The sequence below is a fragment of the Salmo trutta genome, chromosome 2, assembly GCF_901001165.1.
Source record: "Salmo trutta chromosome 2, fSalTru1.1, whole genome shotgun sequence".
Taxonomy (NCBI): Eukaryota; Metazoa; Chordata; class Actinopteri; order Salmoniformes; family Salmonidae; genus Salmo; species Salmo trutta.
In genome coordinates this window covers 2,466,560-2,488,374 of record NC_042958.1, presented here as the reverse complement: position 1 = coordinate 2,488,374, position 21,815 = coordinate 2,466,560, and the positions used below count along the sequence as shown (strand labels likewise).

Sequence of the window (21,815 nt, the reverse complement as noted above, 5' to 3'; positions counted from 1 at the left end):
TATACGCTGATTAAAACACATAGTTTTCTGAACAATTTTTGCAATGATTACGACATGTTAAAACTTTAATTGAGTGGTGTATTTGATCTGTGTATGCCAGTACCAGTGTCATAGTCGTCGTAAGAATAGGGCCAAGGCGCAGCGGGTAAAGTGCTCATACTTAATTTATTCTATGAAAACACTTAAACAAAATAAACAAACGACGAAACACAGTTCCATCAGGCATCCAGGCTAAAATAACATCCAGGCTAAAATAACATCCAGGTAAAATAACATCAACTAAATATGGCCTCCAATTAGAGACAACGACAACAATTAGCTGTCTCTAATTGGAGGTCATGCCCAAAAACCAACATAGAAATAGAAAACTAGATTTAACCATAGATATAGAAAACAGAAGAAAAAAAATCAAAAACACCAAAACACACAAAACAAACATCCCCTGCCACGTCCTGACCAAACTACAATGACAAATAACCCCTTTACTGGTCAGGACGTGACAACCAGCTGAAGAGCCTCATTCTTTAGTGCCATTAAAGTGTGTTCAGAACAACCCAATGCATGTGTCTTAGAAGTAGTTTTCACACGCAAACTTCACATGTCTGAACATGTTCGCTGTGGTAGAACGTTGATATTGATTGGCAATTTTCTGCATTTATCATGATTTGAGAAGTGTCCATGGAAACAGTATATTTAGGGAAATCGTTTTCCAACAAACTACTATATTATTCTGACTATCCACAATAAATCACATTATTGTGTACATCTAACTACTCGTCATTGTCTTTGTCTTCTGTTGTTCTGACAAGGAGAGCGAGGAGAGAGAGGAGAGGGAGGAGAGCGAGGAGAGAGAGGAGAGAGAGGAGAGCGAGGGGAGCGAGGAGAGCGAGGGGAGCGAGGAGAGGGAGGAGAGGGAGGAGAGCGAGGAGAGCGAGGGGAGCGAGGAGAGGGAGGAGAGGGAGGAGAGGGAGGAGAGGGAGGAGAGCGAGGGGAGCGAGGAGAGCGAGGGGAGCGAGGGGAGCGAGGGGAGCGAGGAGAGAGAGGAGAGGGAGGAGAGGGAGGGGAGCGAGGGGAGCGAGGAGAGCGAGGGGAGCGAGGAGAGCGAGGAGAGAGAGGGGAGCGAGGGGAGCGAGGAGAGCGAGGGGAGCGAGGAGAGCGAGGAGAGAGAGGAGAGGGAGCGAGGAGAGGGTCGCTCACATGCAGTGATACGTGACGGAGAGAGCGAGAGATATGGAAGGTCAGATTAGTTAAATAAGCTCTTTATGTGTGAGTGGCCTTGATTTGATTTGAATCACTCATGACAGAATATGTCAGCCACAGGAGTCAGTCAGAAAATACGATAGTAACCAACAGAATACATGACGCACGCACGGGGCACTCTGTGTGTACTTGTGTGTATGTGTGTGTGTAGGTGCGTGCCTTTGTGTGTGTGTGTGTGTGTGTGTGTGTGTCTTAGACTAGATAAGAGGGCCATTTATATATTTCTAGATGCTACAACAGAATTAAAAATAACATGTATTTATTTGACATTTTGCAGGATGAAATCTGTTCAGCATCTCTCGTTTTCAAGTGTCCAAATAATAATAAACTAAACAATAATCAATAACAAGAATAATATGGCAACTACTGTCTAATAATAATAACAATGAAATAATAATAATAAAATAAAAAATACTACTACAACTAATAAAACTACTACTACAACTACTAATAGAACTAATACAACTACTGCTACAACTACTAATAGAACTAATAAAACTACTACTACAACTACTAATAGAACTAATAAAACTATGGCTAAAACTACTAATACAACTAATGAAACTACTGCTACAACTACTAATACAAAGAATAAAAATACTGCTACTGTCACGTCCTGACCAGTAATAACATTATTTGCTATTGTAGTTTGGTCAGGACGTGGCAGAGGGTATTTTGTTTATGTGTTTCGGGGTGATGGTTTATGTAGTGGGGTGTTTGATTTATTATTTCCGGGTTTTTTGGTCACTGCTATATGTTAGTCTATTTCTATGTTCTTTCTAGTTAGTCTGTTTCTATGTGTAGTTAATTGGGGTGTGGACTCTCAATTGAAGGCAGGGGTTGTCTAGTTGCCTTTGATTGAGAGTCCTATATATTAGGGTGTGTTTGCGATTTGTGGGAGGTTGTTTCTTGTTTAGCCGTCTATGCCTGACAAGACTGTGTTTTCGTCGTTCATCATCATTGTTGTTATTGTTGTATAGACGTGTTTGTTTGGTTTTCCTTCTTTCGCCTATTAAAAGAAGATGAGTATACAACCCGCTGCGTTTTGGTTTCCAGACGACAACTGTGACAGCTACAACTAATACAACTACTAATACAACTAATAAAACTACTGCTACAAGTAATACAACTACTAATACAACTAATAAAACTACTGCTACAAGTAATACAACTACTAATACAACTAATAAAACTACTGCTACAACTAATACAACTACTAATACAACTAATGAAACTACTGCTACAACTACTAATACAACTAATAAAACTATGGCTAAAACTACTAATATAACTAATGAAACTACTGCTACAACTACTAATAAAACTAATAAAACTACTGCTACAACTACTAATAAAACTAATACAAATACTGCTACAACTACTAATACAACTAATAAAACTACTGCTACAACTACTAATACAACTAATAAAACTACTAATAGAACTAATAAAACTACTGCTGCAACTACTAATACAACTAATAAAACTAATACAAATACTGCTACAAGTACAACTAATGAAATTACTGCTACAACTACTAATATAACTAATAAAAATACTGCTACAACTACTAATATACTGTAGATAAAGGGACATTTAAGTGGATACATTCAAAAAGAAAGTGGTACCAACACACTTGTCTTCTGTTTGGAAGTGACACACCATTTAGTGACTCAGACATTGTGCAATGATGGGTCGGTCTTACAGTGGCATCCAAGATTGAATCTGAAAAGATAGGTGTAAATGACATGTAATTCACAAAGTAAGGACTTGGTTGTGTTTTGATAGATGATGTCACCATAGTCTAGGACAGGAAGCAGCAGCTGTGTTACTAAGATCTTTCTAATGGATACAGTAAATCAATTCTTAATCAATCTGTATAGTTACCAAAGCTTGTAGTTAATTGTTTTTCTAATGTAATCAATATTTTTATTTAATGTTTTATTTAACCTTTATTTAACTAGGCAAGTCATCAAATAAGAACAAATTCTTATTTACAATGACGGCATACCCCGGCCAAACCCTAACCTGGATGACGCTGGGCCAATTGTGTGCAGCCCTATTGGACTCCCAATCACGGCCGGTTGTGATACAGCCTGGAATCTAACCAGGGTCTGTAGTGACGCCTCTAGCACTGAGATGCAGTGCCTTAGACCGCTGCACCACTCGGGAGCCCAATGAATCAAACCACCACTTTCTTTCTTTCGTGCGTAAAGGCTCTCCAAACCTGTTTTTTGAAAAACTAAATAATCTACAATATCAGAGTAATTTTAAATCAAGGCCCAGGCAGGGGAGAGGGAGAGGGGGCAGAGAGCAGGCCCAGGCAGGGGAGAGGGGGCAGAGAGCAGGCCCAGGCTGGGGAGAGGGAGAGGGGGCAGAGAGCAGGCCCAGGCAGGGGAGAGGGGGCAGAGAGCAGGCCCAGGCAGGGGAGAGGGAGAGGGGGCAGAGAGCAGGCCCAGGCAGGGGAGAGGGAGAGGGGGCAGAGAGCAGGCCCAGGCAGGGGAGAGGGAGAGGGGGCAGAGAGCAGGCCCAGGCAGGGGAGAGGGAGAGGGGGCAGAGAGCAGGCCCAGGCAGGGGAGAGGGAGAGGGGGCAGAGAGCAGGCCCAGGCAGGGGAGAGGGGGCAGAGAGCAGGCCCAGGCAGGGGAGGGGGCAGAGAGCAGGCCCAGGCAGGGGAGAGGGAGAGGGGGCAGAGAGCAGGCCCAGGCAGGGGAGAGGGGGCAGAGAGCAGGCCCAGGCAGGGGAGAGGGAGAGGGGGCAGAGAGCAGGCCGAGGCAGGGGAGAGGGAGAGGGGGCAGAGAGCAGGCCCAGGCAGGGGAGGGGGAGAGGGGGCAGAGAGCAGGCCCAGGCAGGGGAGGGGGAGAGGGGGAAGAGAGCAGGCCCAGGCAGGGGAGAGGGAGAGGGGGCAGAGAGCAGGCCCAGGCAGGCTAGGGGGAGAGGGGGAAGAGAGCAGGCCCAGGCAGGGGAGAGGGGGAAGAGAGCAGGCCCAGGCAGGGGAGAGGGAGAGGGGGCAGGCCCAGGCAGGGGAGAGGGAGAGGGGGCAGAGAGCAGGCCCAGGCAGGGGAGAGGGGGCAGAGAGCAGGCCCAGGCAGGGGAGAGGGAGAGGGGGCAGAGAGCAGAGGTATTCCCGCTGCCTGGGGTTCCAGCTATGTCTCCATTAGTGAACACACATCACCTCCAGATATAGACCATTTAACCACGCCCACCATACACACACACACACACACACACACACCCTCACACGCAGGCACACACACACGGCTTATATGGTCACGCGGTCAAGCATGCACATAGCTGCCGACACACACAAACACACACACACAAAGAAGCTAGGCGATAATCTGCTGTGTATGAGATGTCAATTACAAATGAAAAGGGTTTTAAAACAAACTTGGTTGGAGTTATTGTAACTTAGTTATTGTAGTTATTGTTATTTATTTTATATTATAGAATATCTGAAACATACAATATATTTGCAGTGAAGCCGCTCAAAAACTACATCACACCAGTCATCCAATAGGCTGTCACGTTCGTCTGAAGGATGAGACCAAGGCGCAGCGTGAGTATCGTTCCACATCTTTTATTTGAATGTGAAACTTAGCAAGACAAACAATAAACTATACACAAAACAACAAACCGTGACGACAGAGGTGCAACATGCACTAACTCAAAAATAATCTCCCACAAACACAGGTGGGAAAAACAACTACTTAAATATGATCTCCAATTAGAGACAACGATGACCAACTGCCTCTAATTGGGAATCATACAAAAAAAACAACATAGAAAAAATAAACTAGAACACAACATAGAAAAAATAAATTAGACAAACCCCCCAGTCACGCCCTGACCTACTCTACCATAGAAAAGAAGAGCACTCTATGGTCAGGACGTGACATAGACTCCCATTCAGAGCGACACACAGAAGCATCCAGGGTCAATACCCTGCTCAAGGGCATGTTGACAGATCTACCACCAGGCCAAAAAACGTGAACCCGAACCCTCCAAGATCCCCCCACAGTTCCCCAATAGCTGTCCCTCAACCATTCGAGACCCCTCCCACAGTGCCCCCTCAAGAAGAAAAATAAAAATAAAAAATACAATTAATTACATTCCCCACCCCCAAGAACCCCCCAATGCACCAACAACCAAGAGAATGAACTACAGAGACAAAAGGAAAAGACAGAAGAAAACAACAATGCATTTTTTTTTTATAATAATAATTCAAAACAAAGGACATCAAGGACAACTAAAATCATAACAGCAATGGCAACTGTGTATGTTTGTGTGCATGTCTGGCACAATTACATGTATGTGTGTGTGTTACACCCTGATCTGTTTCACCTGTCCTTGTGATTGTCTCCACCCCCTCCAGGTGTCTCTTATTTTCCCCAGTGTATTTATCCCTGTGTTTCCTGTCTCTCTGTGCCAGTGTATTTATCCCTGTGTTTCCTGTCTCTCTGTACCAGTGTATTTATCCCTGTGTTTCCTATCTCTCTGTACCAGTGTATTTATCCCTGTGTTTCCTGTCTCTCTGTACCAGTGTATTTATCCCTGTGTTTCCTGTCTCTCTGTGCCAGTGTATTTATCCCTGTGTTTCCTGTCTCTCTGTGCCAGTGTATGTATCCCTGTGTTTCCTGTCTCTCTGTACCAGTGTATTTATCCCTGTGTTTCCTGTCTCTCTGTACCAGTGTATTTATCCCTGTGTTTCCTGTCTCTCTGTACCAGTGTATTTATCCCTGTGTTTCCTGTCTCTCTGTGCCAGTGTATTTATCCCTGTGTTTCCTGTCTCTCTGTGCCAGTGTATTTATCCCTGTGTTTCCTGTCTCTCTGTACCAGTGTATTTATCCCTGTGTTTCCTGTCTCTCTGTACCAGTGTATTTAGCCCTGTGTTTCCTGTCTCTCTGTGCCAGTGTATTTATCCCTGTGTTTCCTGTCTCTCTGTGCCAGTTCGTCCTCTATGTTTGGTCAAGTCAACCAGCGTACTCCTTTTGCTATTCTCCTTTTGCTAGTCCTCCTGGTTTTGACCCTTGACTGTTTCTGGACTCTGTACCCGCCTGCCTGACCATTCTGCCTGCCTTGACCTCGAGCCTGTCTGCCACTCTGTACCTCCTGGACTCTGATCTGGTTTTGACCTTTTGCCTGTCCCCGACCATTCTCTTGCCTACCCCTTTTGGATTAATAAACATTGTAAGACTCCAACCATCTGCCTCCTGTGTCTGCATCTGGGTCTCGCCTTGTGCCTTGATAGTGTGTTCTTGTATGCGTTTATTTGAATGAGAGTGTGTGTGTATATGCATGTGTACAAACACCTGCACGGCATTAGCCTCAGGCAAACCGGCATTAGCTGTAAAAACACTGCCCCTCAGTGTCATTCAAACAATTTTTATTATGTTTAATTTTTACTTTAGAAAAACGTATATCTTTGACCATATCTCCCACACAGCAACTCCACTCCCACTTGTCTCCAATTCCACATACCAACCCTCAGCTTCCCTCAGCCCATCTCATCTATCTCTGCAGGGTTTCTACGCAACACATATCGTTCAACTATGCTGTGATGTTTAACGTCTATCTAATCGAATTGAATCCACAGATTGCGAGTTGAAGATGAATACTTTTACTAAGAGTATTAGTATATTAGTAATTGACTGACCCGGTCTCTCCAGATCTCCTAACAGTACTATTTCTAGGGTCAATTTTAGATCAATGTCCTGCATTTGTCATTCCTGAACCTGAGACCAGAAACAGGCTACCTGAGGGCAATACCAAAACAAATGGTCTATTGATTCTGTATCCTCACAACAAAATCTGCAGAGCTTCGATGATTTTATACCCCAAATATTCAACATTTTGTTGGTGGTAAGAATTCTATATAATAATTTTAGCTGAAAAGCATGAAGTCTTGAATCTTGCGTTGCTTTATATATCAACTCATACACCCTGTACCGTGGAATCGGTACATCAAAAATCTCTTCCCAACTATTTAGCAATCTGTGTGGCACAGTTGTCAAGATCCTGGTCCTCAAATTAAACTGATATACTTGCTATTTTTTATGTTTATTCCTCTGCAAGTTTTGATCTTTTATATTGGGCAGACAGACCAGTTCCCTACCTCCTCCTGCTGCCACCCGCCTCCTCCATTTTTGGGGTAATGCTGTAATCAATTGGTTGTACTCTTGGATTGAGCAGACCTTCCCGTACAATTCTGATAACTCCATGAAGGACGTAACTCTACCATTCCAATTTACAATAATATTTAAGAACAAAATACCCTTTTCAAACTTTCCCATAAATATAGGTATTTTATCAACCATCACATTTGAGTTCAGCCATAATATGTGTTGTAATATTTGTTCTATCTTTTCAGGGGGATAAAATTGAAATTGTAGCCAGCTCCGCAATGCTTGTTTGAAAAAGTGAGATACATAGAAAAAAGTATCATTTTCAATGAATCGAAAATGACACTTGGCAATCTGCACAAAGGCAAAAGGCCATTTTATAAACAATGGATGAGCTTTTCTTACTAATCTACTTGAGAACCATTTGGGGTTCAAGTAAAACTTTTGTATGAGTGAAGATTTTAGAGAGAGGTTTAGTGCTTTTATATTTAATAATCTCAACCCACCCAATTCATATTCATTATATTGATAGGCACGCTTTATTTTGTCTGGTTTAGCGTCCCAGATAAAGCGAAATATTTTTTGCTCATATGATTTGAAAAACGAGTCATCAGGAGTAGGCAGCGCCATAAGTAAGTGAGTAAACTGAGATATGACTAAAGAGTTAATCAGGGCATTTTTTCCATAAATAGACAGGTATTTACCTCTCCATGGTTGCAGGATCTTGTCTATTTTTACAAGTTTTCTATTAAAATTCATTGTGGAGAGCTTATTTATATATTTTGTGATATGAATACCAAGTATGTCTACTTCACCGTCAGCCCATTTTATAGGTAAACTACAGGGTATGGTAAAAGTTGTATTTTTTAAAGATTCAATACATAATATTGCACACTTATCATAATTAGGTTTTAGTCCAGAGAGTACAGAAAAGTTGTCTAGATCTTCAATGAGACATTGCAGGGATCTTGCTTGCGGACTTAATATAAAACTAGAGTCATTGGCATACATGGACACCTTTGTTTTTAAGCCTTGGATTTCTAATCCTCTTATGTTGTTATTGGATCTGATTTTAATAGCTAGCATTCTGATGGCCATAACGAATATATATGGTGACAGCGGACACCCTTGTTTAACTCCTCTTGACAATTCAAAACTCTCTGAGAAGTAGCCGTTATTTACTATTTTACACCTATTGTAGTTATTGTAATGTAGGTATTGTATCTTATAGTTATTGTAATGTAGTTACTGTATCTTATAGTTATTGTAACGTAGTTATTGTAGTTATTGTAACTTAGTTATTGTAGTTATTGTAATGTAGTTATTGTATCTTATAGTTATTGTAACGTAGTTATTGTATCTTATAGTTATTGTAACGTAGTTATTGTAGTTATTGAAATGTAGTTATTGTATCTCATAGTTATTGTAAGGTAGTTCTTGTATCTTATAATTATTGTAACTTAGTTATTGTAACTATAATTAATATTTTTACAAGTAAAGAAGTGTTTCATCATATTGATAAATATTTGTACAATACATTTCTCCCATTTCTTACCTTTGAAACTAGAACAACTATGGGAGAACTTTTTACTGGATTTAATTATACCTTTTCCCGACATAGGGCTCTGGTCAAAAGTAGTGCACTACATAGGGAATAGGGTGCCAAGGTATTGACATCAGTACAATGACCACCCCATTCTATAGAAGCCTTTAAACTACATGACTTTACCTTGATGACCACCCCATTCTATAGAAGCCTTTAAACTACATGACTTTACCTTGATGACCACCCCATTCTATAGAAGCCTTTAAACTACATGACTTTACCTTGATGACCACCCCATTCTATAGAAGCCTTCTGTCTGACACTTCTCCAGTTCAGCTGTCTGTCTGACACTTCTCCAGTTCAGCTGTCTGTCTGACACTTCTCCTGTTCAGCTGTCTGTCTGACACTTCTCCAGTTCAGCTGTCTGTCTGACTCTTCTCCAGTTCAGCTGTCTGTCTGACTCTTCTCCAGTTCAGCTGTCTGTCTGACACTTCTCCAGTTCAGCTGTCTGTCTGACACTTCTCCAGTTCAGCTGTCTGTCTGACTCTTCTCCAATTCAGCTGTCTGTCTGACTCTTCTCCAGTTCAGCTGTCTGTCTGACTCTTCTCCAGTTCAGCTGTCTGTCTGACTCTTCTCCAGTTCAGCTGTCTGTCTGACTCTTCTCCAGTTCAGCTGTCTGTCTGACTCTTCTCCAGTTCAGCTGTCTGTCTGACTCTTCTCCAGTTCAGCTGTCTGTACAGTGAACTGTACAGTGAAATGGTTACTTGCATAGTGGAGTCTTTTGTTTAGACATGTGGCTAGCTAGCTAAACAACGAACCATAATCCCAACTCATAATGTTGCTACTCTGAATGAATCTGCAGGTAGCTAAAGCTAACCAACCAGGTTCAATGTTAGCTAGCTAACATTAGGCTAATATTAGCAATGCAAATGGCTCTGAGATACGAATAATATTACTACACAGATCATACACATAATGTTAGCTAGTGAATCAGCCAGCTAACAGTATGCTTTAACTTGCAATGAAAACAACTTTATGACAAAATTAGGAATGTATAATACCTGAAAATGTAGCTAGCTAGACTCTCTTTTTATTTAATATTTAACCTTTATTTAACTAGGTAAGTCAGTTTAGAACAAATTCTTATTTATAATGATGGCCTACCTCGGCCAAACCCAGATGACGCTGGGCCAATTGGGCGCTGCCCTACGGGACTCCCAATCACGGCTGGATGTAATACAGCCTGGATTCGAACCAGGGACCGTGGTGATGCCACTTGCACTGAGATGCAGTGCCTTAGACCACTGCGCCACTCTTACAGGTATTAGGTATTGTAAATGTTTATCAGCACAGCATTATGACAGCATTTTCTAAATACTTAAACTTACATGCAAAATACCTGCTGTTAACTTTAAAATTATTGGAATGAATTATCCAAAGAGAGTGTAAAGAAGATTTTGGATGAATGATTCTCCCGCTCTGTTACGGATGCCATGGTTGCCCTTAGTTTGAAGATGTAATCCGGAGACAGGTGTTTTGTCTTCTGTGTGTTCGCTTTTCGACTCCCTCCGCATATTTGCAATCAAACGGCAGAATTTTCTCGATCTCCTTAATTATCACATTCTGCTTCCACCGGGCATTCCACTGATTTGAAAACTCGGTCCTCCAGAAAGTGGAGAGCATTAGCAACACTTTTGCAGTTCTTCGTGATATCTTTCAAAAAAAGTCACGTTAGAAAGGATTACCTGCACATACTGAGCAGCTCATGTTATAGACAGAAACATGTTACATGGCAGACCAATCCAAACTCATCTCTCGGCAAGTCCAGCTCATCCATTATCTCAGCGATTATCTCAGCCAATCTGTGGCTAAACCAACTAGGATCCTAATTTAATAATTGTATTCACATTTACAGATGGCATACAAGTTTGTTATTAAGGCACATGAAAGTTCACATGTTCCAGAAGGTATTTCGGCCCCAAAATATTCAAATGCCTTTCCTGTGAAATAGTGATGTGCGACATAAGCATAGTTTCCTTAAGCAAGTCACATATATTAATAGTGTTTACATAGTATTTTTTGTTGTCTCTTGGTGTCATTTCAATATATAACTCATATTACATTAAATTCTAAATAAAAAAGAAATATCTTATGTTGTTCTTGTCTATAACTGTTCTGTAGTTTGCCATGTATTTGTAAGTTTTATTTGGACCCCAAGAAGTGTAGCTGCTGCATGTGCAGTAGCTAATGTAGATCCTAATAAACTAGGACACTCTTGAACTCTGGGACACACTCTAGAACTCTAGAACTCTGGGACACTCTAGAACTCTGGGACACATTCTGGGACACACACTCTAGAACTCTGGGACACATTCTGGGACACACACTCTAGAACTCTGGGACACTCTAGAACTCTGTGACACATTCTGGGACACACAATCTAGAACTCTGGGACACACACTCTAGAACTCTGGGACACACACTCTAGAACTCTGGGACACACACTCTAGAACTCTGGGACACACTCTGGGACACACACTCTAGAACTCGGGGACACATTCTAGAACTCTGGGACACACTCTGGGACACACACTCTAGAACTCTGGGACACACTCTAGAACTCTGGGACACACACTCTAGAACTCTGGAACACACACTCTAGAACACACACTCTAGAACTCTGTGACACATTCTGGGACACACAATCTAGAACACCGGGACACTCTAGAACTCTGGGACACACACACTAGAACTCTGGAACACACTCTGGGACACATACTAGAACTCTGGGACACACATTCTAGAACTCTGGGACACACACTCTAGAACTCTGGGACACACATTCTAGAACTCTGGGACACACACTCTAGAACTCTGGAACACACACTCTAGAAGTCTGGGACACACTCTGGGACACACTCTAGAACTCTGGAACACACACTCTAGAACTCTGGGACACACTCTGGAACACACACTCTAGAACTCGAACACACACTCTAGAACTCTGGGACACACTCTGGGACACACACTCTAGAAGTCTGGGACACACACTCTAGAACTCTGGGACACCTGCCTAGCATTGCCAGTTTTTACCACAACAACAAGACCCTGTCCCTGTCCACAGCCTCCCAAATCTCACCCTATTGCTTATATTGTGCACTACTAGCCCTGGTTAAAAGTAGAGCACTACATAGGGAATAGGGTTCCATAGGGCCCTGGTTAAAAGTAGTGCACTACATAGGGAATAGGGTTCCATAGGGCCCTGGTTAAAAGTAGTGCACTACATTGGGAATAGGGTGCCATCTGGGATGCAGCCAGTGTGACTCTGAGGCTGCGTAAAGGGACAAGTTCACATGGCTCTCATTGTCAATCAGTTACTCAAACTATGTTATGGCCAGCGAACGTTTGGCAAGGGGCCATGCAGCGCTACCAGGCTAGGTCACAGGACTAAATATACCTGGGGATGCCCTGGGAGGGAGGTTTCTTGATTTATCCCACAGCACCCCCCCCCCCAAAATGAAAACATAAGTAAATAAGAATTACACCCTCACCTTCCTTGCACTAACACTCACACTTGTCTTGTCTTACTAGCTCTGACTTTGCTGATAGCTACTTTATTGAGGAAAATTGTACTGACTATGACTGTGTTATGTGATTGTCTCACCTAGCTATCTTAAGTTATAAAAATAAATACATTAATTGTAAGTTACTCTGGATAAGAGTGTCACGTCCTGACCAGTAAAAGGGGGTGTTTGTTATTGTAGTTTGGTCAGGGCGTGGCAGGGGGGTGTATGTTTAGTGTGTTTCGTACCAATTTGTAAGTCGCTCTGGATAAGAGCGTCTGCTAAATGACTTAAATGTAATGTAAATGTTTCGGGGTTTTGGGTTGATGTTCTATGTTTTCTATTTCTATGTGTTTATCTAGTTTTTCTATTTCTTTGTTGGGGTTTTGGAACGACCTCCAATCAGAGGCAGCTGGTTGTCGTTGTCTCTAATTGGAGGCCATATTTAAGTGGGTTAGTTTTCTCTTGTGTTTTGTGGGTGGTTGTTCCTTGTATAGTCTGAGCACCTTACGGGACTGTTTTTGTCGTTTGTTTTGTGAAAGTGTTTTGTTTTTCCTTCAAATAAAAGAAGATGATAAATATACCCGCTGCAGTTTGGTCCACTCCATACGACGAACGTTACAAAGAGTGTATGTTAAAAGACTAATAGCTAGTTGGCTAAATAGCTAATGTTACCTGGCTGGCTAAGATAACTGCATATAGTTAACAATCTTTCATAACTGATTAACTAGATGGTGTTAAGTATTTCCAAAACTTTGGTTTAATTGAATGTAGCTGTAAGCTAGGTGTTGAAGCCAAAGATCCTGGGACTAAACACCTCCCTCTGCAACTGGATCCTGGACTTCCTGACGGGCCGCCCCCAGGTGGTGAGTGTAGGTAGCAACATATCTGCCATGCTGATCCTCAACACGGGGGCCCCTCAGGGGTGCGTGCTCAGTCCCCTCCTGTACTCCCTGTTCACTCATGACTGCATGGCCAGGCACGACTCCAACACCATCATTAAGTTTGCAGATGATACAACAGTGGTAGGCCTGATCACTGACAATGACGAAACAGCCTATAGGGAGGAGGTCAGAGTCCTGGCCGTGTGGTGGAGAGCTAGGAGATTCTCCCAATGACTCTGCAGTTGCTACTACTGAGCTTTGAGAATATATAGCATAGAATATATACCATTTAGCAGATGCAGTAAGCAAAGCGACTTACGGTACCGTGTGTACATATCTTAGTATGGGTGTCCCCAGCGGGAAATTGAACCAACAACCCCAGCGTTGGAAGCACCATGCTCTACACTGAGACTCGCACTACCAATAAAAAACTAGCAATAATAAACGAGCAATAAAAAAAACGAGCAATAAAAAACTAACAAAAAACTGACAAAATGGCAAAAATATTTTCAATCTTTTGCACTTTTATGAATTAATAACGGAAGAGATATAGGATAAAGTATAGCACAGCCTGTGTGTGTGTGTGTGTGTGTGTGTGTGTGTGTGTGTGTGTATGTGATATATATATTATAATGATGTTAGCAGACGCTTTTATCCAAAGCAACTTACAGTCAAGTGTGAATATAATATTTTTACGTATGGGTGGTCCCAGGAATCAAACCCACTATCAAGAACCATGCTCTACCAACAGAACCATGCTCTACCAACAGAACCATGCTCTACCAACAGAACCATGCTCTACCAACTGAACCATGCTCTTCCAATTCCCCTCTTGGGTCTGAAAGAAGTCATTCTGTACTGTACTGTACCCATTCCTACCACGTCCTAACAAGTCTGTTTTGTCACAGCTGAAACACAGTGGTTCATTGTGGTCTTAGAAACCTTCTGTCACAGTTGTCGTTGGTGAAATAGGACCAAGGCGCAGCGGAAGTATGGATACTCATATTTTTTAATGTTCAAAAGAAGGAGTAGAGCATCTACTTGAAACAAACAAACAAAACAACAAACAATACTCACAACAGCAACAGTGTGGCAGGCTCGTCCAAACGCAGTGCACACAACAATTCCCCACAAACCCAAAAGGCAAAGTAGGCCACTTATGTGTGACTCCCAATCAGCCACAATCCTCTACAGCTGTGCCTGATTGGAAGTCACACGGCCAAAATTAATGAACCAACAAAACACACAGACTCTTCTGCCACGTCCTGACCCAACTACACCCTCTACTGGTCAGGACGTGACAGTACCCCCCCCTTAAAGGTGTTAACCCCGGAAGCACCTTTAAAACAAAAAACAAAAACAAAAACAACCCCAAACAACAAAACAAAATTTCCCCTCTACTAAAGGGAGGGAAGGGAGGGTGGCTGCCGTCAACGACGGCACTGTGCTACACCCCCCCTCCCCAACCCACCTATATCAGGAGGTGGCTCCGGTTCTGGCCTTTTCCGGCAGTCGGGCCACTCTGGCAGTTCGGGGCAGTCTGGCCAGTCTGGCAGCTCGGGGCAGTTTGGCAACTCGGGGCAGTCTGGCAACTCGGGGCAGTCTGGGCAGTCTGGCAACTCGGGACAGTCTGGGCAGTCTGGCAACTCGGGACAGTCTGGGCAGTCTGGCAACTCGGGACAGTCTGGGCAGTCTGGCCACTCGGGACAGTCTGGGCAGTCTGGCCACTCGGGACAGTCTGGGCAGTCTGGCCACTCGGGACAGTCTGGGCAGTCTGGCCACTCGGGACAGTCTGGGCAGTCTGGCCACTCGGGGCAGTCTGGGCAGTCTGGCCACTCGGGGCAGTCTGGCCACTCCGGCAGTTCAGCGCAGTCTGGCCACTCCGGCAGTTCAGCGCAGTCTGGCCACTCCGGCAGTTCAGCGCAGTCTGGCCACTCCGGCAGTTCAGCGCAGTCTGGCCACTCCGGCAGTTCAGCGCAGTCTGGCCACTCCGGCAGTTCAGTGCAGTCTGACCTCTCTGGTGACTGTTGACTGGCGGGCAGCTCTGACGACTGTTGACTGGCGGGCAGCTCTGACGACTGTTGACTGGCGGGCAAATCTGACGACTGTTGACTGGCGGGCAGCTCTGACGACTGTTGACTGGCGGGCAGCTCTGACGACTGTTGACTGGCGGGCAGCTCTGACGACTGTTGACTGGCGGGCAGCTCTGACGACTGTTGACTGGCGGGCAGCTCTGGTGATGGTTGACTGGCGGGCAGCTCTGACGACTGTTGACTGGCGGACAGCTCTGACGACTGTTGACTGGCGGGCAGCTCTGTCGACTGTTGACTGGCGGGCCGCACTGACGACTGTTGACTGACGAGGCTGGGTTCACGCACTTGAAGCCTGGTGCGTGGTGCTGGTACTGGGCGTACCCGATTGTGACCACGCACCTCCATGCTAGTGCGGGGAGCTGGCCTGGGGCTCCATTCTTGCCCCGCAACACTCCCCTTGTGCCCCCCCTTAAAAAATTCTTGGGGGTGCCTCTCGGTCTCCCTTACCTCGCCAGCCTTCCTCCGCTGCTTGGTCGTGTGTTGGTGGGGAATTCTGTCACGGTTGTCGTTGGTGAAATAGGACCAAGGCGCAGCGGAAGTATGGATACTCATATTTTTTAATGTTCAAAAGAAGGAGTAGAGCATCCACATGAAACAAACAAACAAAACAACAAACAATACTCACAACAGCAACAGTGTGGCAGGCTCGTCCAAACGCAGTGCACACAACAATTCCCCACAAACCCAAAAGGCAAAGTAGGCCACTTATGTGTGACTCCCAATCAGCCACAACCCTCTACAGCTGTGCCTGATTGGAAGTCACACGGCCAAAATTAATGAACCAACAAAACACACAGACTCTTCTGCCACGTCCTGACCCAACTACACCCTCTACTGGTCAGGACGTGACACCTTCCTCACAGACTCTGGTCTAAAATTACCCAGAATGCCAGACGTCTCTGTAATGAATGGCACCCTATTCCCTATATAGTGCACTAACCCTAACCCTAACCCTAACTGCTGCTTAACTTCTTTGGGATAGGGGGCGGTATTTTGACGTCCGGATGAAAAGCGTGCCCAAAGTAAACTGCCTGCTACTCAGGCCTAGAAGCTAGGATATGCATATAATTGCTAGCTTTGGATAGAAAACACTCTAAGGTTTCTAAAACTGTTAAAATAATGTCTGTGATTATAACAGAACTGAAATGGCAGGTGAAATCCCGAGGACAAACCACCCCACCCCAAAAAAAAAAAAAATCATCCTACCACTGATTTCAATGGCTGGCACTTTTCAATGGCTGGAAATCGTGCCCGATTGCAGTTCCTAGGGCTTCCACTAGATGTCAACAGTCTTTAGAAAGAGTTTCAGGCTGTTTTTTGGAAAAATGAGCAAGAAATTGTAGTTTTTCTAGGTGGCACCCATTTTGGCTGTAGTGTTTCCAAGCACGTGAATGAGAGCGCGTTCTTTGGAATTTTTCTCCGGTAAAGACAATAACGATTCTCCGTCTTAAATTTTAGCGTTTATTTGCGTATTAGGGTACCTATTGTTTGATTATAAACATTGATTGACTCGTTTGGTAAAGTTTATTGGTTACGTTTGGGATTCATTTTGTATGCATTTTGAAGGAGGGAAACCGAGTGGATTATTGACTGAAGCGCGCCAGCTAAACTGAGTTTTTATGGATATAAAGAAGGACATTATCGAACAAAAGGACCATTTGTAATGTAACTGGGACCTTTTGGAGTGCCAACAGAAGAAGATCTTCATATGTAAGGCATATATTATATTGCTATTTCTGACTTTCGTGTCTTAACTCAGTGGTTGAAAATGATTTGATAGGCATTTGTGTGCTGGGCGCTGTCCTCAGATAATCGCATGGTTTGCTTTCGCCGTAAAGCCTTTTTGAAATCTGACATGGTGGCTGGAATAATAACAAGTTAACCTGTTTGGGATAGGGGGCAGTATTGGGAATTTTGGAAAAAATATGTGCCCATTTTTAACTGCCTCCTACACCAACTCAGAAGCTAGAATATGCATATTATTGTTCAGGTTTGGATAGAAAACACTCTGACTTTTCTAAAACTGTTTGAATGGTGTCTGTGAGTATAACAGAACTCCTATGGCAGGCAAAAGCCTGACAAGGTTTCATGCAGGAAGTACCCTGTCTGACAAGGAGTCGTGCGTCTTGCATCTGTTTATTGAAAAGTAAGGATCTTAGCTGTAACGTGACAATTCCCAGGGCTCCGATAGGCTCTCAGAACCCGGGAAATACCTGAAGGTTGACGAGGCAGCCTCAGGCTGAAACACATTATCGCCTTTGGTAAGTGGCGGATCAGAGGACCTTTGAATGAGGCGCGTGCACGATTCGCTCCTGAGGAGAAATTTAATTCGGCTGTTTAGGCTCAATGCATATTCCCGGTCGGAATATTATCGCTTTTCTACGAGATAAATGGCATAAAAATTGGTTTTAAACAGCGGTTGACATGCTTCGAAGTACGGTAATGGAATATTTAGAAATTTTTTGTCACGCCAATGCGCCATGCGCGAGACCGTGATGTAGCATTCTGATAGTGTCTAGAACTCACGAACAAAACGTCGCTGTTTGGATATAACGATGGATTATTTGGGACCAAACCAACATTTGTTATTGAAGTAGAAGTCCTGGCAGTGTATTCTGACGAAGAACAAGCAAGGTAAGAACTTTTTTCTTATAGGAAATGTGATTTTGGTGGAGGCTGACCTGGGTGGGTGTCTAAATAGCTAGCCCTGTGATGCCGGGCTATGTACTTAGATTATTGCAAAATGTGCTTCATCCGAAAAGCTATTTTAAAATCGGACATATCGAGTGCATAGAGGAGTAATGTATCTATAATTCTTAAAATAATTGTTATGCTTTTTGTGAACGTTTATCGTGAGTAATTTAGCAAACTGTTAGTAAATTCCCCGGAAGTTTGCGGGGGTTATGCTTTTTCTGAACGTCACATGCTAATGTAAAAAGCTGTTTTTTGATATAAATATGAACCTGATTGAACAGACATGCATGTATTGTATAACACAATGTCCTAGGTGTGTCATCTGATGAAGATCATAAAAGGTTAGTGCTGCATTTAGCTGTGGTTTGGGTTTATGTGACATGATATGCTAGCTTGAAAAATGGGTGTCTGATTATTTCTGGCTGGGCACTCTGCTGACATAATCTAATGTTTTGCTTTCGTTGTAAAGCCTTTTTGAAATCGGAGAGTGTGGTTAGATTAACGAGATTCTTGTCTTTAAATAGCTGTAAAATAGTCATATGTTTGAGAAATTGAAGTAATAGTATTTCTAACGATTCAAAAATCGCGCCACTGGATTTCAGTGGCTGTTACGTAGGTGGGACGAGTTCGTCCCACATGCGCCAGAGAGGTTAAGCTTTATTGTGATATATTGCACTTGTGATTTCATGAAAGTTTAATATTTATAGTAATTTAATTTTCAATCCGGCGCTCTGCAATTTCACTGGAAATTGTCGAAATGGGACGGAAGCATCCCACTAATTCGCATGAAGTTAAACCAACCACACCCTCAGGCTCTAACTTTAACCCTGGACCTGGTACCTGGTAACTGTTACCTGGAACCTGGGGCTGCAATGAGTTTACTGTGTACGTCTACTGTCCTATCTATCCTGGGAGGTTTTATAGGGGCCTGTTTTGTATAGGGGCCTGTTTGTATAAGGACAGGTTTGATATGCAAGATGGTGCCGACAGAGTGGGCTGCCTCGCTTCTAGTCCTTAGGAAACTCTCTGCAGTATTTTACTTTTTTTTAAATGTATTATTTCTTACGTTGTTAGCCCAGAAAATCTTAAGAACTATTGGATATCAGAGAGACGTCAACTTACCAGCACTACGACCAGGACTACGACTTTCCCGAAGTGGATCCTTTGTCCGAATCACCCAGGGCATCCGAACTGATTCTAGAGGTTGACTCAAAACAACACTGCCGGAGAAGAAGAAGACGGAGCGGTCTTCTGCACACCACCCACCGCCTCCGAGTATATTACTCGCTAATATCCAGTCTCTAGATTACAAGGTCGACGAAATTAGGGCGAGGGTTGCTTTCCAGAGAGACATCCGGGATTGTAACATACTCTGTTTCATGGAAACATGGCTCTCTCGGGATATACTGTCGGAGTTGGTACAGCCACCTGGAATCTTTATGCGTCACGCCGACAGGAATAAACATCTCTCCGGGAAGAAGAAGGGCGGGGGTGTATGTTTCATGATTAACGACTCATGGTGTAATTGTAACATACAGAAATCAAGTCCTTTTGTTCACCTGATCTAGAATTCTTCACAATCAAATGCCGACCGTATTATCTCCCTAGAGAATTCTCCTTGGTTATTGTATACAGCCATGTATATTCCCCCCTCAAGCCGATTCCACGATGGCCCTCAAGGAACTTCACTGGACTTTATGCAAAACTGGAAACCACATATCTTGAGGCTGCATTTATTGTAGCTGGGTATTTTAACAAAGCAAATTTGAGAACAAGGCAACCTAAATTATATCAGCATATTGATTGTAGCACTCCTACTGGCAATACACTGGATCACTGCTACTCTAACTTCTGCAATGCTTACAAGGCCCTCCCCCACCCTCCTTTCGGCAAATCTGACCACGACTCCATTTTGCTCCTCCCTTCCTATAGGCAGAAACTCAAACAGGAAGTACCCGTGCTAAGGACCATTCAATGCTGGTCTGACCAATCGGAATCCATGCTTCAAGATTGTTTTGATCACGCGGACTGGGACATGTTCCGGGTAGCCTCAGAGAATAATATAGATTTATAATCTGATTCGGTGAGTGAGTTTATAAGGAAGTGCATAGGAGATGTTGTTCCCACTGTGACTATTAAAACCTTCCCTAACCAGAAACCGTGGATTGATGGCAACATTCGCACAAAAACTGAAAGTGCGAACCACCGCATTTAACCATGAAAAGGTGACTGGGAATATGGCCGAATACAAACAGTGTAGTAATTCCCTCCGCAAGGCAATCAACCAAGCAAAATGTCAGTATAGAGACAAAGTGGAGTCGCAATTCAACGGCTCAGACATGAGACGTATGTGGCAGGGTCTACAGGCAATCGCCGACTACAAAAATAAAACCAGCCACGTCACGGACACCAACGTCTTGCTTCCAGGCAAACTAAACACCTTCTTTGCCCGCTTTGAGGATAATTCAGTGCCACAGACGTGGCCAGCTACCAAAGACTGTGGGCTCTCCTCCTTGACCGACATGAGTAAGACATTTAAACGTGTTAACCCTCGCAAGGCTGCTGGCCCAGACGGCATCCCTATCCGCATCCTCAGAGCATGCGCAGACAGGCTGGCTGGTGTGTTTACGGACATATTCGATCTCTCCCTATCCCCAGTCATGCTGTCCACCACATGCTTCAAGATGTTTTTGCTATTGGGCCGACAGGTTACCTGGCGAGTTGCTGAAGTCAGGTAAATGTATAGTTCTGTAACATCAAACTTATGGCGTCGTCAGAACCTTTGATCTGGCTCTGACTAATACGTAGTGAACGGACTGATACGTGACAGTTATGTGATAATGAATCTGACAAGGTGGTCTAGAATGTTACCTGGTTGGTGGAAGTTTGGGGACAGCTCCCTAGAGACGGCCCTAGCAATGTCACAATCTTGTCTGGCCGAGAGAGCTGCCTGGTCTGCTGCCTCTCCCTTCGTCCTGGCATGAGCCGTCCTGCAACACAGACACACACACGCACGCACGCACGCACGCACGCACGCACGCACGCACGCACGCACGCACACACACACACACACACACACACACACACACACACACACACACACACACACACACACACACACACACCGCATTAGAATAGCAACACACTCATACCGCTTCTCCCTCTCTCTCTATATATCTCTCTCTCTCCCTCTCCCTCTGTCTCTCTGTCTCTCTGTCTCTCTGTCTCTCGCTCTCCCTCTCTGTCTCTCCCTCTCTCTCTCCCTCTCTCTCTGTCTCTCTGTCTCTCGCTCTCGCTCTCCCTCTCTCTCTCTGTCTCTCCCGCTCTCTCTGTCTCTCTCATCCTCTCTCTCCCTCTCTCTGTCTCTCTGTCTCTCTGTCTCTCGCTCTCCCTCTCACTCTCTGTCTCTCCCTCTCTCTCTGTCTCTCTCATCCTCTCTCTCTCTCTCCCCCCCTCTCTCCCCCCCGTCTCTCTCTCTCCCTATCAGGGATAACATACCACCCTGACCCCCTGTGCTTCTATCTCAAATCCAAATCCTTCTTTCACAAATGGAGCTATGCCCGTCGGCTGGCCCACAAAGACCTAAATCCAGTCCGCAGGATCTCACTGCTCTGCTGCAGGATCTCACTGCTCTGCTCCAGAATCTCACTGCTCT

The 21,815-nt window shown here is 44.1% G+C and overlaps 1 protein-coding gene across 3 annotated transcripts in view; it reads right to left on the bottom strand.

The window, feature by feature from the left end:
* Positions 1-21,815, bottom strand: part of LOC115149015 (junctophilin-1-like) — a 111,529-nt gene that overhangs the window by 34,080 nt on the left and 55,634 nt on the right. For all 3 annotated transcript variants that reach the window (XM_029691467.1, XM_029691484.1, XM_029691474.1), the window contains one exon: positions 21,032-21,150. In XM_029691467.1, coding sequence (XP_029547327.1) covers positions 21,032-21,150 — 119 coding nt within the window. The remainder of the gene's footprint in view (positions 1-21,031; positions 21,151-21,815) is intronic.